The sequence below is a fragment of the Heterodontus francisci genome, chromosome 41, assembly GCF_036365525.1.
Source record: "Heterodontus francisci isolate sHetFra1 chromosome 41, sHetFra1.hap1, whole genome shotgun sequence".
Taxonomy (NCBI): Eukaryota; Metazoa; Chordata; class Chondrichthyes; order Heterodontiformes; family Heterodontidae; genus Heterodontus; species Heterodontus francisci.
Window position 1 is genome coordinate 37,057,696 of NC_090411.1, and position 27,313 is coordinate 37,085,008.

Sequence of the window (27,313 nt, forward strand, 5' to 3'; positions counted from 1 at the left end):
GGGACTAGGGAGATTGAGGAATTGAAGGAAATTAGTATTAGTTAGAAGGTTATATTGGGGAAATTATTGGGGCTGAAGGTTGATAAGTTCCCAGGACCTGATATTCTACATCCCAGTGTTGAAAGAGGTAGCTATGAAGATAGTGGATGCATTGGCGATCATCTTCCCAAATTCTAGATTCTGAAACGGTTCCTGCAGATTGGAAGGTCACGAATGTCACACCACTATTTAAGAAGGGAGGGAGAGAGAAAACTAGGAACTACAGACCTGTTAGCCTTACATCAGTATTAGGGAAAATGTTAGAATCTATTCTAAAGGATGTGATAAATGGACACTTGGACAATAATGATCTGATTAGGCATAGTCAACATGGATTTGTGAAATGGAAATCATGTTTGACGAACCTTTTGGAGTTTTTTAAGGATGTTATGAACAGAATTAATAAAGGGGAGTCGATGGACGTAGTATACTTGGATTTTCAGAAGGCTTTTGATTAAGTCCCCCACCAGGAGGTTGGTTAGCAAAATTAAATCACATGGGCTAGGAGGTAATATAGTGGCATGGATTAAGGATTGGTTAATGGGCAGAAAACAGAGAATAGGAATAAACAGGTCATTCTCTCGTTGGCAGACTGTGACTAGTGAGATACCATAAGGATCAGTACTTGGACCCCAGCTGTTCACAATGTATATCAATGATTTGGATGTGGGGACCAAATGCAATATTTCCAAGTTCGCGGATGACACAAAACTAGATGGGAATGAGTGTTGTGAGGAAGATGCAAAGCAGCTTCAAGGAGATTTGGACAGGCTAAGTGACTGGGCAAGAGCATGACAGATGGAGTATAATGTGGATAAATGTGAGGTTATCCACTTTGGTAGGAGGAACAGATGTACAGAGAATTTATTAAATGATAAGAGATTAGAAAATGTAGATGTACAAAGGGACCTGGGTGTCCTCATGAATAAGTCATTGAAAGCAACATGCAGGTGCAGCAAGCAATTAGGAAGGCTAATGGTATGTCAGCCTTTATCGCAAGTGGATTTGAGTACAGGAGTAGCGAAGTCTTGCTTCCATTCTATCGAACCTTGGTTAGACCGCACCTGTGCAGTTCTGGTCCGCTTACCTAAGGAAGGATATTACTGCCATAGGGGGAGGGCAATGAAGGTTCACCAGACTTGTTCCCGAGATGGTGGGACTGTCCTATGAAGAGAGATTGGGGAAACTGGGCCTGTATTCTCTAGAGTTTCAAAGAATGAGAGGTGATCTCATTGAAAACTACAAATACTTAAAGGGATAGACAGGGTAGATGCATGTAAGACGTTTCCCCTCGTTGGGGAAACTAGAACCAGGGGAAACAATTTCAAAATAAGGGGGAAGCCATTTAGGACCGAGATGAGGAGAAATTTCTTTACCAGAGGGTTGTGAATCTTTGGAATTCTCTACCCCAGAGGGCTGTGGAAACTCAGTCATTGAGTGTATTTAAAGCAGCGATTGACAGATTTCTAAAATACCAATGATATAAAGGTATATGGGGATATCGTGGAAAAAAGGCATTGAAGTGGATGATCAGCCACGAACGTACTGAATGATGCAGCAGGCTCGATAGGCTGAATGGCCTACTCCCGCTCCTTTGTTCCTAAATGCTAGAGACTTTGAACAGATATTTTGTATCTGTCTTCACAGTAGAAAACACTAAAAGTATATCAATGATAGTAAAACATCCAAGCAAAACCGAGGGAGGAACTTAAAACAATCACAAGTGAAAAAAGTGCAAGGCAAATTTATGGGACTAAAGGCCAGAGCTGATGGCCTGCATCCTAATGTCGTAAAAGAAGTGGTTGCAGAGAAAGTGAATGCATTGGTTCTAATTTTCCTGTTCATACGCATCACCAAATATTGATCAGATTAGTTAACCTGATTTTCTGTTGAACAAATTTTGTTGCGTGTCACAGAAAATTACAGGAGCCAACCTCTCAACATAGTTGCTGCTTCAACACATTATTGGCTCTTCCTGCATCATACCTCATTTTCCTGTTGCTGCTGCTGAGACTTCCACCTGCTTGACTTTCACGATGCAGCAAAGAAGCCATCATAAGAGATGCTGCTGCATACCTAAATAAAAATAAAATAAGTCAGTCACTAGTGCCCGGAGAATATTAAGAGACTTGAACCAAAAACATTTTAATTTTCTTAAATGCACATTCCCAATAGCAAGTTATCAGAGGTGAAACAACACATACTTACTTTTTCACCTGATCCTGCAATAATTCGTCACCTGAAGTAGGACCATCAACACACATCAACACATATGTTTAACCTATGTTAAGGGGGTGCAGGAGCAAAGGGACCTAGGTGTATATGTGCATAAGTCATTGAAGGTGGCAGGACAGGTTGAGAGAGCGGTTAATAAAGTCGACAGTATACTGGGCTTTATTAATAGGGCCATAGAGTACAAAAACAAGGAAGTTATGCTGAACTTGTATAAGACACTAGTTCAGCCTCAGCTGGAGTATTGCGTCCAATTCTGGGTGCCGCACTTGAGGAAAGACTTGTGGGCATTGGAGAGAGTACAGAAAAGATTCATGAGAATGGTTTCAGGGATGAGGAATTTGAGGAATAAAGATAGACTGGAAAAGTTGGGACTGTTTTCCTTGGAGAAGAGAAGGTTGAGAGGTGATTTTATAGAGGTATTCAAAATCATGAGGGGTCTGAACAGAGTAGACAGGGAGAAATTGTTCCCACTCGTGAAATAATCAAGAACGAGAGGGCACAGATTTAAAGTATTTGGGAAGAGAAGCAAAAGTGACATGAAGAAAAAAAACTTTTTCATGCAGCGAGTGGTGAAGGTCTGGAATGCGCTGCCTGCGAACATGGTGGAGGCAAGTTCAATTGAAGCATTCAAAAGGGAATTAGACAGTTATATGAAAAGAAAGAATCTGCAGGTTTATGGGGAGAAGGCAGGGGAAGGGAACTGAGGGAGTTGCTCTTTCAAATCGCCTTCTTCTGTGCTGTACTTCATAGAACATTTTTGAAAGACCCTCAAAAGCCGAATCGCATAGCAGACACTTATCCATAAATAACATGCCTTAAACACTGGCAGGGTTTTTTGAACCCTTTTGCTTGGGGATCAAATATGAAGAATGTGTTGACAACTCTTTAACTACCAATAATTACCATGTTTAAAAAATTGCATTCATCTTTTGGATGTGTAAAATGAGACAGGATTAGTAAATGAGCTCATAGTTAAGATTCCTCTAGGGAAGACTGATCATAACTGCAGAACATTCTGAAGGGGGAGGGTGAACAGCCAGTTGTCGTTGTGCACATAGGCACCAATGATATAGGTAAAAAACGGGATGAGGTCCTACAAGCAGAATTTAGGGAGTTAGGAGCCAAGTTAAAAAGTAGGACCTCAGAGGTAGTAATCTCAGGATTGCTACCAGTGCCATGTGATAGTCAGAGTAGAAATGAAAGAATAGTCAGGATGAATGCGTGGCTTGAGAGATGGTGCAGGAGGGAGGGGTTCAGATTTTTGGGACATTGGGACCGGTTCTGGGGGAGGTGGGACTATTACAAATTGGACTGTCTACACCTGGGTCGGACTGGAACCAATGTCCTTGGGGGTGCTTTTGCTAACGCTGTTGGGGAGGGTTTAAACTAATGTGGCAGGGGGATGGGAACCAAATGAGGTCAGTGGAGAGTAAGGAGGTAGTAACTAAAGCCTGTAAGGAACTAGATAATGAAGTCAGCGTAACTAAGGGGAAGAGCAGGCAGGGAGCAGATGATGAAAGCAAAGGGACTGGTGGTCTGAGGTGCATTTGTTTTAATGCAAGAAGTGTAGTAGGTAAGGCAGATGAACTTAGGGCTTGGATCAGTACCTGGGAGTATGATGTTATTGCTATTACTGAGACTTGGTTGAGGGAAGGGCATGATTGGCAACTAAATATCCCAGGATACCGATGCTTCAGGCGGGATAGAGAGGGAGGTAAAAGGGGTGGAGGAGTTGCAGTACTGGTCAAAGAGGATATCACAGCTGTGTTGAAGGAAGGCACTATGGAGGACTCGAGCAGTGAGGCAATATGGGCAGAACTCAGAATTAGGAAGGGTGCGGTAACAATGTTGGGGCTGTACCACAGGCCTCCCAACAGCGAGCGTGAGATGGAGGTACAAATATGTAAACAGATTATGGAAAGATGTAGGAGCAACAGGGTGGTGGTGATAGGAGATTTTAATTTTCCCAACATTGACTGGGATTCACTTAGTGTTAGAGGTCTAGATGGAGCAGAATTTGTAAGGAGCATCCAGGAGGGTTTTCTAGAGCAGTAGGTAAATAGTCCAACTTGGGAAGGGGCCATACTGGACCTGGTGTTGGGGAATGAGCCGGGCCAGATGGTTGACGTTTCAGTAGGGGACTACTTGGGGAATAGTGATCACAATTCCGTAAATTTTAGAATACTCATGGACAAAGACGAGAGTGGTCCTAAAGGAAGAGTGCTAAATTGGGGGAAGGCCAACTATACCAAAATTCGGCAGGAGCTGGGGAATGTAGATTGGGAGCAGCTGTTTGAAGGTAAATCCACATTTGATATGTGGGAGGCTTTTAAAGAGAGGTTGATTAGCGTGCAGGAGAGACATGTTCCTATGAAAATGAAGGGTAGAAGTGGCAAGATTAGGGAACCATGGATGACAGGTGAAATTGTGAGACTAGCTAAGAGGAAAAAGGAAGCATACATAAGGTCTAGGCGGCTGAAGAAAGACGAAGCTTTGAAAGAATATCGGGATTGTAGGCGCAATCTGAAACGAGGAATTAAGAGGGCTAAAAGGGGTCATGAAATATCTTTAGCAAACAGGGTTAAGGAAAATTCCAAAGCCTTTTATTCATATATAATGAGCAAGAGGGTAACTAGAGAAAGGATTGGTCCACTCAAGGACAAAGGAGGAAAGTTATGCGTGGAGTCAGAGAAGAATGGGTGAGATTCTAAACGAGTACTTTGCATCGGTATTCACCGAGGAGAGGGACATGACGGATGTTGAGGTTAGGGAAAGATGTTTGATTACTCTAGGTCAAGTCGGCATAAGGAGGGAGGAAGTGTTGGGTATTCTAAAAGGCATTAAGGTGGACAAGTCCCCAGGTCCGGATGGGATCTATCCCAGGTTACTGTGGGAAGCGAGAGAGGAAGTAATTGGGGCCTTGACAGATATCTTTGCAACATCCTTAAACACGGGTGAGGTCCCGGAAGACTGGAGAATTGCTAATGTTGTCCCCTTGTTTAAGAAGGGTAGCAGGGATAACCCAGGTAATTACAGACCGGTGAGCCTGATGTCAGTGGTAGGGAAGCTGCTGGAGAAGATACTGAGGGATAGGATCTATTCCCATCTGGAAGAAAATGGGCTTATCAGTGATAGGCAACATGGTTTTGTGCAGGGAAGGTCATGTCTTACCAACTTAATAGAATTCTTTCAGGAAGTGACAAAGTTGATTGAAGAGGGAAGGGCTGTAGATGTCGTATACATGGACTTCAGTAAGGCGTTTGATAAGGTTCCCCATGGTAGGCTGATGGAGAAAGTGAAGGCGCATGGGGTCCAAGGTGTACTAGCTAGATGGATAAAGAACTGGCAGGGCAACAGGAGACAGAGAGTAGCAGTGGAAGGGAGTTTCTCAAAATGGAGACGTGTGACCAGTGGTGTTCCACAGGGATCCGTGCTGGGACCACTGTTGTTTGTGATATACATAAATGATTTGGAGGAAAGTATAGGTGGTCTGATTAGCAAGTTTGCAGACGACACTAAGATTGGTGGAGTAGCAGATACTGAAGGGGACTGTCAGAGAATACAGCAGAATATAGATAGACTGGAGAGTTGGGCAGAGAAATGGCAGATGGAGTTCAATCAGGGCAAATGCGAGGTGATGCATTTTGGAAGATCCAATTCAAAAGTGAACTATACAGTAAATGGAAAAGTCCTGGGGAAAATTGATGTACAGAGAGATTTGGGTGTTCAGGTCCATTGTTCCCTGAAGGTGGCAACGCAGGTCAATAGAGTGGTCAAGAAGGCATACGGCATGCTTTCCTTCATCGGACGGGGTACTGAGTACAAGGGTTGGCAGGTCATGTTACAGTTGTATAGGACTTTGGTTCGGCCACATTTGGAATACTGCGTGCCGTCCTGGTCGCCACATTACCAAAAGGATGTGGATGCTTTGGAGAGGGTGCAGAGGAGGTTCACCAGGATGTTGCCTGGTATGGAGGGCGCTAGCTATGAAGAGAGGTTGAGTAGATTAGGATTATTTTCATTAGAAAGACGGAGGTTGGAGGGGGGGACCTGATTGAGGTGTACAAAATCATGAGAGGTATAGACAGGGTGGATAGCAAGAAGCTTTTTCCCCAGAGTGGGGGATTCAATTACTAGGGGACACGAGTTCAAAGTGAAAGGGGAAAAGTTTAGGAGGGATATGCGTGGAAAGTTCTTTACGCAGAGGGTGGTGGGTGCCTAGAACGCATTGCCAGCGGAGGTGGTAGACGCGGGCACGATAGCGTCTTTTAAGATGTATCTAGACAGATACATGACTGGGCAGGAAGTAAAGAGATACAGACCCTTAGAAAATAGGCGACAGGTTTAGATAGAGGATTTGGATAGGCGTAGGCTTGGAGGGCCGAAGGGCCTGTTCCTGTGCTGTAATTTTCTTTGTTCTTTATGACGTGATAAACTGAATGTGAAGTTCTGAGTGTGAGAAACTTGGACCTGAAACTAGTGTCTTAATCTTAAACAAAGGAAATTAAAAAGATATGAAGACAGAGTTGGCTAAACTGGGAAAATAGATTCAAAGGCAAGACGCTAGATAAGCAACGACAGACATTTAAGGAGATATTTCATAATTCTCAATGATACTGTTACGACCGAGGCAGGAGGAGTGCACTGTTAATTCAGTCCCACTTCGCCACAGGTCACAGCATATCAATAAATTTTCCCACTTACCAAAGCAGCCAATTAGATACTCTATTTGTCCCTGAATAAAGCAGACCGATCAGGTTTCTTTAATCAACAACAAAATTAACTGATTATAAAACCAAGTCTTAACCAATAATGACGTAAATCTATATACGAATTGAGATATTATGGGCTTGATTTTACCCTAGGTGGCGAACCCACTTCTGCTTCGTCTGGGGATCCGACCCGCATTTTACTGGTCCCCGGGATTTAATTGTCCTGAGGTGGGACTTCCACCCGCCTCAGGGAGGAGGTCCCGCCTCAGTGAGGAGGTCCCGCCTCAGTGAGCTGCTAGCCAATCAGCGGGCCGGCAGCTCATAGTCCCAGCAGTTCCACCGGGAGCGGTGGCCACTGCTGGGACTGCAGTCCAGCTGACCAAGGAGAATGCCATGGAGCCAGGATCCAAGGTAGGTTGTTGATGCCTCGCCAAGGGAATCAGGCGTGCCCCGGCAAGGCAAGGATGGTCATCTGGAGGGGGGTGTCTTGGGTCCCAGGAGTGGGTTGGGGAGGCTTTGGCGGTCTTCAATCGGGCACTCTGTACCCGACTGCCGTGGCACCCCCCACCCCATCACGCGGAAAGGCCGGCAGCTATTGCTGGGCGGCCTTTCACATCCCCAGCATACCCGCTTGCCACGGGTAAAATACCCGTGGAGGCTGGCGAAGGCCCTTAAGTGGCTGTTAAGTGGCCACTTAAGGGCCTTGATTGGCCTCGGGCAGGCGCGACACCCCCCCCCCCCCCCGCTATATAGCCAGAGGCAGCAGCGGGGCGGGAAGGCCTCCCAGATTCTCCCGCTCAATTTTATGCTGTCCCCACACCACCATTCAACCTGCTAGGCGGCGTAAAATTCAGCCCTAAAGCTCATTTTCCCCCCTGCCCAAGCCCTCACATACACGCACATACATCCAATACCGGTTAACTGGGAAATACGGGATTTTGGTTTACAGCTGTTTCATCGGAATGGATGGAATTAAAAAAAACTTAGTCTGTCATGATCTGGAAGGAAGCTTTTTGGTTTGATGAGGTGTCCCAAAGTTGAATATTTGGATGCCACTCGAAGTCTTTCCAGGCGAGGTTGATGAACAGTCTGTGAGGGTGGGTAGGCATTCAATGAACTTCAACAATAGAAGGCTTCACATAAGGTCTTCCATCAGGTGTGCAGCAACATGGATCTTCTTAGGTCTTACAGTAGCAGTATCGCAGTAAAACGTTTCTTCTAATATTCAGGATTTCTTGAACCCAGGAGGCAACAGTACAGCTTGATGCATGGATTCTTCAGAGACAGGAGGCAATAGGAATCTGCCACATTTGAAATACAGGGTTTCTTCTCGAGAGATGCAGGATTCCTTTACAGAGAGGTAATACTTTTTCTGGATCTTCTACTGATCTCCAAGTATGTCGAAATCAAATTTCAAATGCCTGCTTTTGTCCAAACTCAATGGCTTTTTAAAGTTCCAAACTGAAAACTTCCCTGAAACAGGTCACATGCCCAGTCATAAATTCTCTCGTCATAACAGAGGGTAGTTCTGAGGTCAACCCCCTGCTGGTTTCCCTGAAATTACCTGCACTCCAGTCCTTGTTTACCAGTTCAGCTTCTATTGAACCTCCTTTCAAAAAGATCCATAAAGTTCAACTATTTGCTGGTGTCACAATGTCCACTGAAATCCTTTTTCAGTTTTAAAAACACAGAATCCTAGGTTTTAATACACAAAAAAAAATCCTCATAACAATACATTTCATTGAGAAAGAAAGACCCTATGAGAAGGACGAACCATCTACGGCTAACTAAGGAAGTTAAAGATGGCATCAAATTGAAAGAAAAGGCATACAATGCCAGAAGATTGGAAAAATTTTAGAAACCAGCAAAGGATGAATAAAAATAATGAGAGGAAATAGATAGAGTGTTAACCAGCAAGAAATGTAAAAACAGAGAGTAAGAGCTTCTAGTTATATAAAAAGGAAGGGAGTAGCTGAAATAAATGCTGGCCCCTTAGAGGATGAGACTGGAGAATTAATAATGGGAAACAAGGAAATGGCAGAAACTTTGAACAAATATTTTGTATCTGTCTTCACAGTAGAAGACACTAAAAACATCCCAATAATAGAAAATCAGGCGGTGGGAGTAAAGGCTGACAAGTCCCCTAGACCTGATGGCCTACATCCTAGGGTCTTAAAAGAAGTGGCTGCAGAGATAATGGATGCATTCGTTGTAATCATGCAAATTTCTGTAAATTCTGCAAAGGTCCCAATGGATCGGAAAACTGCAAATGTAACAACTCTATTCAAGAAAGGAGGGAGACAGAAATCAGGAAACTATAGGCCAGTTAGCCCAACATCTGTCATTGGGAAAATGCTGGAATCCATTATTAAGGAAGTAGCAGCAGGACATTTAGAAAATTATAATACAATCAAGCAGAGTCAAAATGTTTTTTATGAAAGGGAAGTCATGCTTAACAAATTTATTTGAGCTCTTTGAGAATGAAACGAAAAGGTTGGATAAAGGGGAAACAGTACATATAGTGTATTTGGATTTCCAAAAGGCATTCACATACTGCACAAGATAAGAGCTCATGGTAATATAGCTACTGGAAAACTGAAATAAAAACATAACATGCTGGAAATACTCAGCAGATCTGGCAGCATCTGTGGAGAGAGAAACAGAGTTAACGTTTCAGGTCTGTGACCTTTCTGCTGAGTATTTTCAGCACTTTCTGTTTTATTTTCGAGCTCATGGTGTTGGGGATAATGTATTGGCATGGATAGAGGATTGGCTAACTAACAGGAAACAGTCAGGATAAATGGGTCATTTTCAGCTTGTTAAATTGTAACTAATGGGGTGCCACAGGGATCTGTGCTGGAGCGTCAACTGTTTACAATCTATATTAATGACTTGGATGAGGCGTCCAAATGTACTGTAGCCAAATTCACTGACGATACAAAGATAGGTGGGAAAGCAAGTTGTGAGGCGAACAGTTTGCCACGGGAAACAGATAAGTGAAGGAAGTAGGCAAAAATTTAGCAGATGGAATATGTGGAAAAGTGTGAGGTTATCCACTTTGGTAGGAAAAACAGAAAAGAAAAATATTATTTAAATGGAGGTTGCAAAATGCTGTATTAGAGGTACATATCCTCACACATCAAACACGAAAAGTTATCAGGCAAGTAATTAGGAAGACAAATGGAATGTTAGCCTTTATTGCAAGGGGGATGGAGTATAAAAGTAGGGAAGTCTCGCTACAACTGTTCAGGCTGCTGATGAGACCACACCTAGAGTACTGTGTACAAATTTGGTATCCTTACTTATGGAGGGATATACTTGAATTGGAGGCACTTCAGGAAGATTCACTAGATAGATTTCTGGGATGAAAGGATTGTCCTATGAGGAAAAATTGAGCAGGTTGGGCCTATACTCATTGGAGTTTAGAAGAATGAGAGTTGATCTTATTGAAACATAAGATTCTGAGGGGGCTTGATAGAGGTAGAAGCTGAGAGGATGTTTCCTCACGTGGAGTAACCTAGAACTAGGGGGCAGTTTCAGAATATGGGGTCACCCACTTAAGACAGAAATGAGGAGGAAGTTTTTCTCTCAGAGGTTCGTGAATCTTTGGAATTCTCTATTCCAGAGAACTGTAGAGGCTGAGCCATTGATTATATTCAAGGCTGAGACTGATGCATTCATGAACTACAGGGGAATCAATGGGGAGACGACAAGAAAGTGGAGTTGAAGCCGCGATCTTATTGAATGATGGAGCAGGCGCGAGGAGCCGTATGACCTAGTCCTGCTCCTATTTCTTCTGCTCTTATGGATTGGGTTATTCACTGATACACAGTTGGTTAACAATAAGGAAGAGGGTCAACAACGAAACTTGGCTAAGGAACTGTAATCAATTTCACATGAAGATTGTTTTCATCAGAAGTAAAAGGTACAATAACTTGTCAGATTTATAGCAGTGTCAGGTACACCAATACAAGCATGCAACTCAGCATATAAAGGTCTCTACTCTGAATTAGTTAAAAGGTTTATTTTAGCATAAGGATTAGTGTAAAAATGTAATTTAAGCACCACGTAGCTACAATAAACTCTTACAAATCAAAACATAAGGCACAGTTTTTATCCTCTGCCAGCAGTGAGGAATATAGATAACCTGGTTTGTTGGTGCCCAATACCCTGGGGTATTTACTGTGTATTTACATCCATCACAAACTAGCGCGGACATGCTCCACTAGCCGCACAGATTACTATTGAAAGATCTTTCAGCCTGAAGTAGGCTGCCCATTGACATGAAAAACAGCAAATTCATGAAAGACTATCCTCCTCAACTAATGTCCTCAGCCCAACTAGCTTCATGTCTTTCATCAATAATCTTCAATCCACCACAAGGTTCCCTCCCACCCCTTCCCCTCTCTTCACAATGGTGCCTCCACCGCCTCCTCAAACACCCTCCCATCCCCCTGCCCTTCCCCTCATCACCTTCCCCATTCTTTCCCCAGGTTTTGTTTGTTTACATTTTACCTTTTACTGGGGATCATGGCCGCACTCAAACAGTCCGCAACCGTTTGCCGCCAGGGAGACCACCACGCGCGACTGCCTCACAACGACCGTTAGCGTTTGAACTAGCGCGCGGGAAGCACGCGGCCACTGCAAACCCCACCCCCACCTTAACCCCGCCCAGCGCAAACCCCACCCCCACCTTAACCCCGCCCAGCGCAAACCCCACCCCACCCCCACCTTAACCCCGCCCAGCGCAAACCCCACCCCACCCCACCTTAACCCCGCCCAGCGCAAACCCCACCCCACCCCACCTTAACCCCGCCCAGCGCAAACCCCACCCCCACCTTAACCCCGCCCAGCGCAAACCCCACCCCCACCTTAACCCCGCCCAGCGCAAACCCCACCCCCACCTTAACCCCGCCCAGCGCAAACCCCACCCCCACCTTAACCCCGCCCAGCGCAAACCCCACCCCCACCTTAACCCCGCCCAGCGCAAACCCCACCCCACCCCACCTTAACCCCGCCCAGCGCAAACCCCACCCCACCCCACCTTAACCCCGCCCAGCGCAAACCCCACCCCCACCTTAACCCCGCCCAGCGCAAACCCCACCCCCACCTTAACCCCGCCCAGCGCAAACCCCACCCCCACCTTAACCCCGCCCAGCGCAAACCCCACCCCCACCTTAACCCCGCCCAGCGCAAACCCCACCCCCACCTTAACCCCGCCCAGCGCAAACCCCACCCCCACCTTAACCCCGCCCAGCGCAAACCCCACCCCCACCTTAACCCCGCCCAGCGCAAACCCCACCCCCACCTTAACCCCGCCCAGCGCAAACCCCACCCCCACCTTAACCCCGCCCAGCGCAAACCCCACCCCCACCTTAACCCCGCCCAGCGCAAACCCCACCCCCACCTTAACCCCGCCCAGCGCAAACCCCACCCCCACCTTAACCCCGCCCAGCGCAAACCCCACCCCCACCTTAACCCCGCCCAGCGCAAACCCCACCCCCACCTTAACCCCGCCCAGCGCAAACCCCACCCCCACCTTAACCCCGCCCAGCGCAAACCCCACCCCCACCTTAACCCCGCCCAGCGCAAACCCCACCCCCACCTTAACCCCGCCCAGCGCAAACCCCACCCCCACCTTAACCCCGCCCAGCGCAAACCCCACCCCCACCTTAACCCCGCCCAGCGCAAACCCCACCCCCACCTTAACCCCGCCCAGCGCAAACCCCACCCCCACCTTAACCCCGCCCAGCGCAAACCCCACCCCCACCTTAACCCCGCCCAGCGCAAACCCCACCCCCACCTTAACCCCGCCCAGCGCAAACCCCACCCCCACCTTAACCCCGCCCAGCGCAAACCCCACCCCCACCTTAACCCCGCCCAGCGCAAACCCCACCCCCACCTTAACCCCGCCCAGCGCAAACCCCACCCCCACCTTAACCCCGCCCAGCGCAAACCCCACCCCCACCTTAACCCCGCCGAGCGCAAACCCCAAACCCAGCCACTGCAAACCCCACCCCCACCTTAACCCCACCCAGAACAAACCCCACTCCCATCAGATGGCCAAGCCATCTCATGCACCGCTGGCTCAGTAGGGTGTATACGCTGGGGATGTTGGCCGCCTTGAGGATTTCTGTGTTGGAGATATGGTCCTGCCACCCGATGCCAAGGATTCTTCGGAGGCAGCGAAGATGGAATGAATTGAGATGTCGCTCTTGGCTGACATACGTTGTCCAGGCCTCGCTGCCATAGAGCAAGGTACTGAGGACACAGGCTTGAAACACTCGGACTTTGTGTTCCGTGTCAGTGCGCCATTTTCCCATACCCTCTTTGCCAGTCTGGACATAGCAGTGGAAGCCTTTCCCATGCGCTTGTTGATTTCTGCATCTAGAGACAGGTTACTGGTGATAGTTGAGCCTAGGTAGGTGAACTCTTGAACCACTTCCAGAGCGCGGTCGCCGATATTGATGGATGGAGCATTTCTGACGTCCTGCCCCATGATGTTCGTTTTCTTGAGGCTGATGGTTAGGCCAAATTTGTTGCAGGCAGCCGCAAACCTGTCGATGCGACTCTGCAGACACTCTTCAGTGTGAGATGTTAATGCAGCATCGTCAGCAAAGAGGAGTTCCCTGATAAGGACTTTCCGTACTTTGGTCTTCGCTCTTAGACGGGCAAGGTTGAACAACCTGCCACCTGATCTTGCGTGGAGGAAAATTCCTTCTTCTGAAGATTTGAACGCATGTGAGACCAGCAGTAAGAAGATCCCAAACAGTGTAGGTGCGAGAACACAGCCCTGTTTCACTCCACTCAGGATAGGAAAGGGGTCTGATGAGGCACCGCTATGCTGAATTGTGCCTTTCATATTGTCATGGAATGAGGTGATGATACTTAGTAGTTTTGGTGAACATCCGATCTTTGCTAGTAGTCTGAAGAGACCACGTCTGCTGACGAGGTCAAAGGCTTTGGTGAGATCAATGAAAGCAATGTGGAGGGGCATTTGTTGTTCGCGGCATTTCTCCTGTAGCTGGCGAAGGGAGAACATGTCAATGGTGGATCTCTCTGCTCGAAAGCTGCACTGTGCCTCAGGGTAGACACGCTCAGCCAGCTTCTGGAGTCTGTTTAAAACGGCTCGAGTGAAGACTTTCCCCACTATGCTGAGCAGGGAGATTCCTCACCCTTGTTCTTATAGAGGGTGATGATATTGACATCGCGCATGTCCTGTGGTACTGCTCCCTCGTCCCAGCACAGGAAAAGCAGTTCATGGAGTGCTGAGAGTATAGCAGGCTTGGCACTCTTGATTATTTCAGGGGAAATGCCGTTCTATTCAGGGGCTTTTCCACTGGCTAGAGAATCAATGGCATCACTGAGTTCCGATTTTGTTGGCTGTTCGTCCAGCTCATCCATGACTGGCAGAGACTGGGCTGCATTGAGGGTGGTATCAGTGACATCATTTTCCCTGGAGTACAGTTCTAGGTAGTGCTCCAACCAGCGGTCCATTTGCTTGCGTTTCCCCTGATTTAGACTTGAGGGGGGCGATCTTCTTGATGGTTGGCCCAAAAGCTCTCTTAATGCCATCATACATTCAAAGAACAAAGAACACAACACAGGAACAGGCCATTCGGCCTTCTGGTGTCAGAGGCCAGCTGAATACGACTGCATAGGTGTTGCCAGTAGTCATTTGCACAGCGCCTGTCTGTTCTTTGTGCAGCACTTCCGGCTACTTTAAGTGCTATGGATGTTAACTCGCTGGGGGCTTTGGTTAGACTGCACCTGGAGTACTGTGTGCAGTTTTGGTCCCCTTACCTTAGGAAGAATATTATTGCCATAGAGGGAGTGCAACGAAGGTTCACCAGACTTCTTCTCGGGATGGCAGGACTGGCCAATGAAGAAAGATTGGGGAAACTGGGCTTGTATTCTCCAGAGTTTCGAAGAATGAGAGGTGATCTCATTGAAACCTACAAAATACTGAATGGGATGAACAGGGTAGATGCAGGTAAGATGTTTCCCCTGGTTGGGGAGTCTAGAACCAGGGACACAATTTCAAAATAACGGGGAAGCCACTTAGGGCAGAGATGAGGAGAAATTTCTTTACTCAGAGGGTTGTGAATCTTTGGAATTCTGTACCCCAGAGGGCTGTGGAAGCTCAGTCATTGAGTATGTTTAAAGCAGAGATTGACAGATTTCTAAATACCAATGACATAAAGGTATATGGGGATAGTGTGGGAAAAAGGCATTGAAGGGGATGATCAGCCATGATCATATTGAAAGGCAGAACAGGCTCGATGGGCTGAATGGCCTACTCCTGCTCCTATGTTCCTATGTCCTACAAGAAATAGGAGCAAGAGTAGACCATTCAGCTCAACAAGCCATTTCTGTCATTTAATATGGTCATAGCTGCTCTTCTATCTCAACTCCACTTGCATGCCTTCTCCCCATATCTCTGGATTCCTGAGAGATCAAAAATCTATTGCTCTCTGTCTTGCATATACGTTTGACTTAATGTAAAGAGGGCAAATAATCCAATGTGATAATTTTGACAATTGCTCATTGTTTATCTTTAAGTTTTAACAGTACCTTTTGAATGGTAATATTTTCCTGGGCATCCATCGCCTGTCAAGAGGAAAAGAGTTTCGGTAAATGTGTTCAAACAAAACTTAGTTTAGGAATGAAGCTGGGCAGATGGAAGGGGTATCAGTGGGAGAGCATTTTGGTGGTAGTGATCATAATTCAGTTAGATTTAGCATAGTTTTGGAAAAAGGTAAAGATAGCCCAGGACTAAAAGTTCTCAATTGGGGAAAGCGAAGACGTGATTTAGCAAAAGTGGACTGGAAATATCTACTTAGAATCATAGAATAGATACAGCACAGAAAGACGCCATTTGGCCCATTATGTCCATGCCAGCCCTCAGTAAGAATAACTAAGCTAGTCCCACTTTCCCATCTTTTCCCCGCGGTCCTGCAAATTTTTTTCTTCAGATAATTATCCAATTCCCTTTTGAAACCCACAATTAAATCTGCCACCACAAGACTCTCAGGCAATGCATTCCAGATCGTAGCCACTTGCTGCGTAAAAAAGCTTTTCCTCATGTTGCTTCTGGTTCTTTTGCCAATCACCTCAAATCGGTGTCCTCTGCTTCTCAATGTCCTCTGGTACTTGAAGGTAAATCAGTGGCAGGTCAGAGGGAGGCATTTGAGGATGAGATAGAGAGGGTCAGAACAATATATATCCCCACAAAGCAAAAGGGTGGGACTCCCAAATCTAGAGCTCCTTGGATGTCAAGGAACATAATGGGTAGGATAATGCAAAAAAGGAATCTATGTCAGATACCAAGAGCTCAATACTACAGAATTACTAGACAAGCAGGGGTGAAATTAAAAAGGAAATTCGGAAAACAAAGAGAGGGCATGAAAAAATATTGGCAAGGAAAATCTGAAGATGTTTTATTAATATATAAAAACCATGAGGATAAGACCTATTAGAGACCAAAAAGGTAACCTGTGTATGGACATTGTTATGACCAAGGTGGGAGGAGTGCACTGTCTTTTCGAGTCCCACTTCTCCACAGGTCACAACATACATTTAAATGTTTACCCAGTTACTGATACAGTCAATCATATACTCTACTCTTTATCCCAGAATAAAATACACCAACCTGATTTCTTTAACAAACAACAAAATTATCAGTTTATTATAAAGCAAGACTTATCCAGTCAAGAAGCAACGCATTAACACGCAGATTGAAATATGAAAGTTCCCTTTTAAAATAACCAACACACACACACACATTTACACACACTGGTTAAAGAGACAAAAAGATAAATAAATTTTCTCTGCAGAGGTCTTTTACAAAAAGCAGATGAAAAAGAATACTTTGGCCAAATACGTTAATTCTTGAAGAAAAAGGACGAGCTATGTTGTGTCCCAAAAATGGCATACAGTCTGGCATCCGAGTGTACGTAGACAGGTCACTGTGATCTTTTCTGAAGCAGTTCTTTTCAGGTGACATTGAGAATTAATCTGGCAGGTCTTCCGGCAGCATTTCAGGAGAAATGCGGCATCAGGGGTTTTAGCTCTCACACACTGGATTCGCAGGATTTTTTTCCAAAGAGGTACAGAAAGAGAAGCTGGGTGTTTTTCAGCAGGTTACAAACCCAACTGCTTTCAGCACAGTCCACACTCCAACTGAACCAAAACAATATCCCAAAAGCAAAACATCCTGACCATCATAAACCTTGACATGTCACTTCTCTGTAAACATCTCCCCCAAGTCACCAAGGTTTCTGTTGTTTATTGAGCTTAAGGCATGTGACATCCAGTAAAAGTTTGTTTTCAAAGAAGACCTCTCAGTGACCCTTGAATAAAACACATCCTTGCAATTTATATGAACCAATGTCCATAATTCTTAAATACAAGTCCTCAAAAAATAATAAAAAAGAAGCACTTTCATTACAATGTGGAAGATGTAGGCATGGTTCTTAATGAATACTTTGTGTCTATCTTCAAAAAAGAGGGGGAATGATGTAGACATTGTACTTAAATTGGAAGAGTGTGAACTATTGGATGGAATAAACATAGTGAGAGAGGATAGATTAAGGGGCTTAGCATCTTTGAAAATTGATAAATCACTAGACCAGGTGTATTCCAGACTTTTAAGAAAAGCAAGGGAGGAAATAGTGGAGGCTGTATCATTTTCCAATCCTCTTTGGCTACAGGCATGATTCCAGAGAACTGCCAATGTTGTAGCATTGTTTAAAAAGGAATAGACCGAGTAATTGCAGGCCAGTCAACCTAACCACAGTGATAGACAAATTATTGGAAAAAAATTAAGGGCTGTCAGCAAGGATTTGTTAAGGGAAGGTTGTGTCTGACTAACTTGATTGAATTTTTTGTGTAGGTGACAAGGAGGATTAATGAGGGTAGCACTTTTGATGTAGTCTACATGGATTTTAGCAAGACTTTTGACAAGGTTCACATAACAGACTGGTAAGAAAATTAATAGCCCATGGCATCCAAGGGAAAGTGACAAGTTGGATTCAAAATTGGCTTAGTGGTAGGAAGAAAATAATAATGGTCCGGGTGTTTTTGTGACTGGAAGGCTGCTCCAGTGGGGTTCCATAGGGCTCAGTTCTATGTCCCTTGCTTTTCCTGGCATAGATCAATGATTTAAATCCATTTAAAATACTAGTTAGGCCACAGTTAGAGTACTGTGTACAGACCTGATCACCACATTACTTAGATATGCACTTGAAGTGCTGTAGTCTACAAAGCTACAGACCAAGAGCTAGAAAGTGGGACAGTTTCTCAGCTGGCACACATGATGAGCCCAATGGCCTCCTTGTGTCCTGTAATGTTCTATGATTCAATGATTACAGGAACTCTGTGATCGCACTAGGGAGGGTACAGAGGATATTTACAAGGATGATGCCAGTACTGGAAAATTTTAATCATGAGGAAGGATGAGGCTGGGTTGTTTTCTTTGGACAGAGAGGGCTGAAGAGAGATTTAATTGATATATAAAATTATGAGGGGCCTAAATAGAGTTGATAGGAAAAACCTATTTCCCTTATAGCCAGGGGACACGGATTTAAAGTAATTGGTAGAAGGATTAGAGGGGGGTTGAGGAGAACCTTTACCCAGAGGGTAGTGGGGGCCTGGAACTCACAGCCTGAAAGGGTGGGAGAGGCAGAAAATCTCATTATATTAAAAAAGAACTTGGATATGCACTTGAAGTGCTATAATCTACAAGGCTACAGACAAAGAGCTGCAAAGTGGGATTAAGCTGGATAGCTCTTTTTCAGCTGGCACAGTCACGATGAGCTGAATGGCCTCCTTCTGTGCCATAAATTTCAATGATTCTATGATAAAATCATCCCATATATCTGTAGAAATTTTCAGTAGCATCACTGACATCACTGACATCACTGAAGCAATCTGTGCCCACAAAGCAAGACCTGGACAACATTCAGGCTTGGGCTGATAAGAGGCAAGTAACATCCATGCCACATGAGTGTCAGGCAATGACCATTCCAACGAGAGAGAAGCTAACCATTTCCCCTTGACATTTCATGGAATTGCCTTTACTGTATCCCCCATCATCAACATCCTGGGGGGCACCATTGGCTTAATTGGACTAGCCACATAAATACTATGGCTAAAAGTGTAGGTCAGAGGCTGGGAGTTGCAGCAAGTAATTCACCTCCTGACTCCCCACAGTCTTTTCACCATCTACAAGGCACAAGTCAGGAGTGTGATAAAATACTCCCACTTGCTTGCATGAGTGCAATTCCAACAATACTCAAGAAGCTCTACACAAAGCTGCTCGCTTGATTGGCACCCTATCCACCACCTTAAGCATTCAATCCCTCCACCACTGGTGTACTGTGGCTGCAGTGTGTTGCACTGCAGCAACTTGCATCGACAGCACCTTCCAAACCTGTGACATAAGGGCAGCAAACACTTGAAAACACCACCACCTCCAAGTCACACACCATCTTGACTTTGAAATATATTGCCATTCCTTCACTGTTACTGAGACAAAATCCTGGAACTCTCTGCCTAACAGCATGGTGGATGTACCTACACTACACGGACTGCAGCGGTTCAAGCAGGTGACTCAGCACCACCTTCTCAAGGGCAATTAGGATTGGCAATAAATGCTGGTCTTGCTAGCGATACTCACATCCCAAGAACAAATTAAAAGTAAAGAATGCACCTGCCACTGAAAAATCTTAATTATAAAAGTTCTTGTGTTTCTCACAGACCCTTTTTCTGTTGTTGCCAAGCTTTTCCCCTCCCCTCCTAAAGATGTTGAAGTCTTGCTTGATACAGGCACTGATATCATCTAATACCTTGTCCAAGTGACCATTCTTCATATGAACCTGGAAGGCATAACAGTTGAGCCCAAACAACAGCCATCCATTCAAGGGTCCTTTGTAACAGGGGTCACCGGATAATGAGCAGACGTAGGAAGCCAGGCACTGAGACTATTATAGTGCCCCAATTACAGCTCCAGCTGACAGGCAGTAATGCAATGAAGAACCTGGGCTTTTCTGATCTGTATGACTAAACAGAGTCTATTTTGCCTGAAGCAGAGAAGTGGAATTGGGTGCTGCAATGGCACACGATCATCACTTTGCAATGAGTGCCTTCTGTGGAGAGCATCACTAAAATAACTGCTCTAACAAACTAAAAATTTGTGTCAAGTTAGAATTTGATATTCCCGTCATCAATAAAACAACTTGTATCTTGCAGTCTAGAAATTACTAAACACTGTTCAGCTGACCACTGGGGAGAGTCGGTGTCACAAAAACGTGCTTTATGTCAAAAAATGATTTCTAATCCACTGGCTGGAAAAGCCAAATTGAATTCTAAAAACAAAAGACAGTAAAGGTGACTCGATGCTTGCAGCTAAAGATGGCTACCCCAATTTGCATCACTGTACCTTCCACATTCCAATACATTGTGATGGACACAGCATGTCTGCAAAGACAATGACAAATCTGAGTGAGCCACAAATCCTGTTCCCATTAGCAAGACATCAAGGTAAATCACCAGAGATATTCAACTGGCAGAGATGAACCACTGAACCATATCACTTGAACAACGGGACCTTAGATGTGAGAAGGGAATTCCTAGACATGGGCTAATTAAGTTACAAGAGGGAATACACTAGTAATGACTATGCTTGAATCACTGGGTGACAGTCATGTGACAGCCCCATCTTTAAGTTTCTGTTTTCTCTGCAGTAAGCAGGCAAGCAACTAGATGCTGACGAGAAAAGACTCGAGAGGAATCCTCCTTCCTTTCTCTCTCTCCAATCCATCTTGCAAGCTTCGAACTCTGTTTGCTGACCATGACCACCCAGGGATACCCCTATACAGACAGAGACTTCTTGAAGGAAATCAACCCCACACTACTGTCTCCAGGAGAACAGCCAAACCAGCTGTCCACTTCTTTAAATCGGAAGTTTCACGATCACCAAAGGAAAGTCGCACAACTTCCAAATTCAGCCTGAAGCCAGCCAAGTCACCAACCTCCACAGACTGTATACCCTTTTAATTTCTTTGGATTCTAATTTGACCAATCTATCCTTCCCCACTCTGTAACCTATTTGTGTGTGTGTGTGAACTTCGAGCGTGTGTGTGTATGTGTGTGTATGTGAGAAAGTTGGATCATGTTTTATTAATTTACTTAGATCAGTTTAAGTACAATAAAGCTAACCTATTTTGTTGTTAAACTCAAGAAAACCTGTCCGATTTGTTGTTTTATGATCACAGCATGTACACAGTTAAACACTCACTGAATTGGCAAGTATATCCTTTTCAAAAAAAGGAGCAAACCTGCTGCGGTCAAACAAGGAGCGGGAAAAGAGAAGAACCATTCGATCCTTTCTCACCTAATTGTAACAGTCAGTCATTTTTTTAAAAATTAAAGCCAATCCATGGAGAGTAATCTTCTACTGTAGGACACTTCTCAGTGGATTTAGTTTGTGAGAATAGATTTCACAGAATTTGGCAGCACATGTCTGTAGCTGAAAATATAGATCTGCATTTTCATTGAATACCATTTGATAGTTGTGATTTGCTTTCCAAATGAGTGTTGAATGATTTTTGCTATTTGTTAACTAGTTTCTTTGTGGTTTATTCTCCAAACAAGATTTCAGAATAATAGTGCTGAGTAGGAAAGAAAAGGTGAAATCCATGGTATTATCAAGCCCAAAGTCTTTAATGTATTGGACAGAGTCTGTTGTATTAAGATTGGTAGCAAGGCTGTAATTAATGAAAGGGTTTATCAAAGATATTATAAAATGTGAAAGAAAATCTGTAGTTGTTAATAGCTATCATATGAAACCCCTTCCCTTACATTATATTAGATGTCAACTTTGCAATCACTCCAGAGTGGTGTTTTTTCATTTTGCAGGCAGGAGCTGTTAAGCTAGATGCTGGTGGCCCAGTGTACTTCAGATCGTTGGCTCTGATGACATCTATATTAAAGGATTAACAAACCTGTCAGTATTACTCCAAGCTTTTGCTTTTAAAATTATTCATATTTATCCCTTTTCCTCTTTTTATAGAATAATATAGCACAGAAGGAGGCAATTTGGCCAATTGTGCCTGTACCAGCTCTTTGAATGAGCTATCCTTTCAGTCTTACTCCTCTGCTCTTGTCCCATGGCCCTGCAAATTTTCTGCTTCCAAGTATTTATCCAATTCACTTTTGAAAGTTGCAATTGACTCTGCTTTCACCACCCTTTCAGGCAGCAAATTCCAGATCACAGCAACTCACTGTGTAAAAATAAAAAATCCTCATCTCTCCTTTGCTTCTCTGGCTAATGTCTACTTGGCCAAGAGGGCAGGCTGATGACCTGCGGCCATGTATCTATCTACACAATTCTATTACCATCTACTAGGAGGTGTGTAAAAGAAGACACCCAGGGTTCCCTATCCTGCTGCTTCTTCGATTAAAGTTTTCAGTTTTCATATTAGGGTCAGTTCTATGATGTGAGGCTATCCTTATCAGGAACTAGATTGAGACTGTTCATACTCATTTCTTGCAGAACCCTTGCAGTTCTCAGAAGAGACTTTAATTCCAGAAATTTGGACTAGATTTATTCAACCCACTTCCCCTTCCCAGATCAGTATGTTCGAAAGAGGTTTAGCAAATGATGTAATCAATGTAGCTTCTTTGAAGACAATCTCATCTCTACTTTGACTACTGGTTGGTGGCTATTCTATCAGTAAACAGTTGTCCAAGTTCTTTATTTTTAATATTATGGTGTTCTATTTTTAAATCATTGTCCATGTCTTGCTTTCCCAGCATGTTTACAAGCTGCACTTTATATGCGCCTTTCATGATTTTAAAATGCTGAATCAGAAGTGGTAGCATTATGGTATAACTATGCCATAGTTTTAGATCAGTCATTCTGTCCCTAGCTTTCTCCACATAATACTTGAGTGATCATAGTCCTGCCCTTGGGGAGGCACCAAGTGCAGGCAATCTGATACCTTCCCCTGAATGAAAACTGGAGGGCCAGTCACTCTGGTAAGAATGAGATTAAGAGATTTGGCAGCATTTCACCTGTGCTTGCTGTAGGTCATGGGTGATACACAACAATGCAAAATAATAGGGGAAAGATATATGGAAAAAAAACTTACCAAAAGAGTAAAAGTTGAATGAAGAAAATAACTAATTGGAACACTATCATTACAGCTCTGGGACTTCTGTTGGAATCCAGGTCAAATTTATGTAATGTTAAGACTCTGTTTTCTACTCAGAATTCTTAGTGAAATAAGTTTTAATGAAAGGGAATCAAACAAGTTCAAAAGGGGCATGGGTCTACTGGACCAAATTGCATGTAACTGGCCTCTTCTTATACACTGATTGAATCATAAAGGTTGTCCAGTGTCATCCCAGTCAGATGATGTAATCATGGCTTTCATTATCCCCAGAGGCTCATCGCTGCTAAGTTCAAATCCAGACTAAATTAATAAAAGACATCGGATTACACAGGATATACAGTGCAGAAACAAGCCATTCAGCCCAACCAGTGCATGCTGCCATTCATGTTCCACTCGAGCCTCCTCCTATCTTTCCTCATCTAACTCTATCATAATCTTCAATTCCCTTCTCCCTCGTACGTTTGTCTAGCTTCCCCTTAAATGCATCTATACTATTTGCTTCAACCACTCCCTGCTGTAGCGAGTTCTACATTCTCACCACTCTTTGGGTAAAGAATTTTCTCCTGAATTCCCTATTGGATTTCTTGGTGACTATCTTATATTGATGGACTCTAGTTATACTCTTGCCCACAAGTGGAAACATTCTCTCTGTATCCACTCAATCAAAACCTTTCATAATTTTAAAGACCTCTATTCGGTCACCCCTCAGCCTTCTTTTTTCAAGATAAAAAAGATCCAGCCTGTTCATCCTTTTGTGATGTGTATAACCACACATTTGTGGTATCATCCTTTTAAATGTTCTCTGCATCCTATCCAGTGCCTCTATATCCTCTTTATAATATAGTGATCAGAACTGCATGCAGTACTCTATGTGGTCTAACCAAGGTTCAATACAGGTTCAGTGCAACTTCAACTCTATTTTCAATTCTATCCCTCTCAGAATAAAGCCTAGTTATTGGTTTGCTTTTTTTTAATGGCCTTGCTAACCTGTTGTGCAACCTATAGTGACTGGAGTATTTGTAATCCAAGATCCCTTTGTTCCTTTATCCATCTAGACTCACACCTTCCAAGTAATAAGTGACCTCCCTATTCTTCCTACCTCACATTTATCTGTGTTTGTCAATTCGCTCATTATGCAAGTTTATTAATGTCCTCCTGTAATTTGTTGCAGTCCTCCTCAGTATTAACTATTCCCCCTAATTTGGTGTCATTCATGAATTTAGAAATTGTGTTTTTGATTCAAAAGTACATATTGCTAACGTAAATTGTGAACAGCAGTGGTCCAAGCACTGATCCAGTGGAACACCACTTCTCACCTTCTGCCACTCTGAGTAACTACCCTTTACTCCCACACTCTGTTTTCTGTCATGAAGCCAGCTAGCAATCCATTCTGTCTCAGTTCCGAAGAAGGGTCACTGACCCGAAACGTTAACTCTGCTTCTCTTTCTACAGATGCTGCCAGACCTGCTGAGTGAATCCAGCATTTCTTGTTTTTGTTTCAGATTTCCAGCATCCGCAGTATTTTGCTTTTATTTTAGTGTTTAATTCACTGCCACTTCTCTTCCAGGAATGCCTACCTTGAAGAAGTTCTGCTCTTCTCTCCGACGGGATTTTCGTTTGTCTCTTTTACCTTGTTCACCTTCATTGCTTTCTATTTCCCTCCTGGTGTTTGATAAGGTATCTACCAAAACTCGTTTTCACAGCCACATCTCCTTCCTCAGTGACTGTCTCCGGCTCCGACTGATTCCACGTGGATTCCAACTGCAGTTTCACCCATCATGCTTTGAAACCACCCAGGATCACAGGTATCTCCGAGAAATACAACGTTCCTCGGACTGCTACTCTCGCCGCATCCTGAGATCCACGCTCAGTGCTATGCGCCGCCATATGCACACACTGGACCTCTCTCTCCAGCAGCACCGTCTCACCTTATCTCAAATCTGTTCTACTCCGCAGTTTCATCTCATCTTACGTCTCATCCGACGCATTAACAAAAAACTTTTTTTCTTCCTTTCAGGTGTTAAGGAACGCAAGCTCCAGCAGCTGATGGGGACTAATGCCCCTCCAGATCCTCCTTCCGCTTCACTTCCCTCTGACCCCACCCCTTCTGATCTGACCCCTTGCCGTGTATTCACTATACCCTCTGACCTCCCCCTCTCTGATGCTGAGCGTTCTGTACTCAGCAAAGGACTCAGTTTTATCCCCTTACGCCCCCACCTCAATGAATTTCGCGCTCGGCATGACGTTGAGCTCTTCTTCCGTCGCCTCCGCCTCCGGGCTCACTTCTTTGACCAGGAGTCCTCCCCCCGACCAGCAGACCCATTCACCTGCCTCCAGTATTCTCCCTCTACCTGGACCCCTCACCCTGGCCTCTTACCCGCTCTTGATCTCTTCATTGAAAACTGTCGGCGAGACATTGGTCGTCTCAATTTCTCTGCCCCCCTCACTCACTCTAACCTGTCCCCCTCTGAACTTGAGGCACTCCTTTCTCTCAGGTCTAACCCCGACATGGTCATCAAACCTGCAGACAAGGGTGGTGCTGTTGTTGTATGGCGTACCGACCTCTACCTTGCAGAAGCTCAACGCCAACTCACAGACACCTCTTCCTACCTCCCTCTGGACCATGACCCCACCACCGAACATCAAGCCACCGTCCAAAGGACTGTCACTGACCTCATCTCCTCTGGAGATCTTCCCTCTACAGCTTCCAACCTCATAGTCCCGCAACCCCGGACAGCCCGCTTCTATCTCCTTCCCAAAATCCACAAACGGGACTGTCCCGGCAGACCCATTGTGTCAGCCTGCTCCTGCCCAACTGAACTTATTTCTTCCTATCTAGACTCCATCTTTTCTCCGCTGGTGCAGTCTCTTCCCACCTACATCCGTGACTCTTCTGACGCCCTACGTCATTTTGACAATTTCCAGTTTCCTGGTCCCAACCGCCTCCTCTTCACTATGGACGTCCAATCGCTCTACACCTCCATCCCCCACCAGGATGGTTTGAGGGCTCTCCGCTTCTTCCTGGAACAGAGGCCCAACCAGTCCCCATCCACCACCACCCTCCTCCGCCTGGCTGAACTTGTTCTCACATTGAACAACTTCTCCTTCAACTCCACGCACTTCCTTCAAGTAAAAGGTGTCGCTATGGGTACCCGCATGGGTCCTAGTTATGCCTGTCTTTTTGTGGGATATGTCGAACATTCTTTGTTCCAGTCCTACTCAGGCCCCCTCCTCCAACTCTTTTTCCGGTACATTGATGACTGTATCGGTGCCGTTTCCTGCTCCCGCCCCGAACTCGAAAACTTTATCAACTTTGCTTCCAATTTCCACCCTTCTCTCACCTTTACATGGTCCATCTCTGACACTTCCCTTCCCTTCCTCGACTTCTCTGTCTCCATCTCTGGGGATAGGTTGTCTACCAATATCCATTATAAGCCCACTGACTCCCACAGCTACCTCGACTACACTTCTTCACACCCTACCTCCTGTAAGGACTCCATTCCATTCTCCCAGTTTCTCCGTCTCCGACGCATCTGCTCTGATGATGCTACCTTCCATGACGGTGCTTCTGATATGACCTCCTTTTTCCTCAACCGAGGATTTCCCCCCACTGTGGTTGACAGGGCCCTCAACCGTGTCCGACCCATTCCCCGCACCTCTACCCTCACCCCTTCCCCTCCCTCCCAGAACCGTGACAGGGTTCCCCTTGTCCTCACTTTTCATCCCACCAGCCTCCATATCCAAAGGATCATCCTCCGCCATTTTCGCCACCTTCAGCGTGATGCCACTACCAGTCGCATCTTCCCCTCCCTTCCCCTGTCAGCATTCCGAAGGGATCGTTCCCTCCGCGACACCCTGGTCCACTCCTCCATTACCCCCACCACCTCGTCCCCGTCCCAGGGCACCTTCCCTTGCAATCGCAGGAGGTGTAATACCTGCCCATTTACCTCCTCTCTCCTCACTATCCCAGGCCCCAAACACTCCTTTCAGGTGAAGCAGCGATTTACTTGTACTTCTTTCAATGTAGTATACTGTATTCGCTGCTCACAGTGTGGTCTCCTCTACATTGGGGAGACCAAGCGCAGACTGGGTGACCGCTTTGCGGAACATCTCCGCTCAGTCCGCAAGCAGGACCCTGAGCTTCCGGTT

General features: G+C 45.1%; 1 protein-coding gene and 1 long non-coding RNA gene across 16 annotated transcripts in view; one reads left to right on the top strand and one right to left on the bottom strand.

The window, feature by feature from the left end:
* The window catches only part of LOC137353506 (uncharacterized), a 691,250-nt gene that overhangs the window by 238,742 nt on the left and 425,195 nt on the right, over positions 1–27,313 (top strand). The window lies entirely within an intron of this gene.
* The window catches only part of sacs2 (sacsin molecular chaperone 2), a 171,903-nt gene that overhangs the window by 54,913 nt on the left and 89,677 nt on the right, over positions 1–27,313 (bottom strand). For 5 of the 15 annotated variants that reach the window (XM_068019863.1, XM_068019862.1, XM_068019859.1 and 2 more), the window contains 3 exons: positions 21,849–21,969; positions 15,561–15,596; positions 2,026–2,115 (listed from right to left, as the gene is read on the bottom strand). In XM_068019863.1, coding sequence (XP_067875964.1) covers positions 2,026–2,115; positions 15,561–15,596; positions 21,849–21,969 — 247 coding nt within the window. Of the gene's footprint in view, positions 1–2,025; positions 2,116–15,560; positions 15,597–21,848; positions 21,970–27,313 lie in introns of those variants that run through there. The other 10 variants (XM_068019871.1, XM_068019869.1, XM_068019867.1 and 7 more) reach the window with 4 other exon arrangements.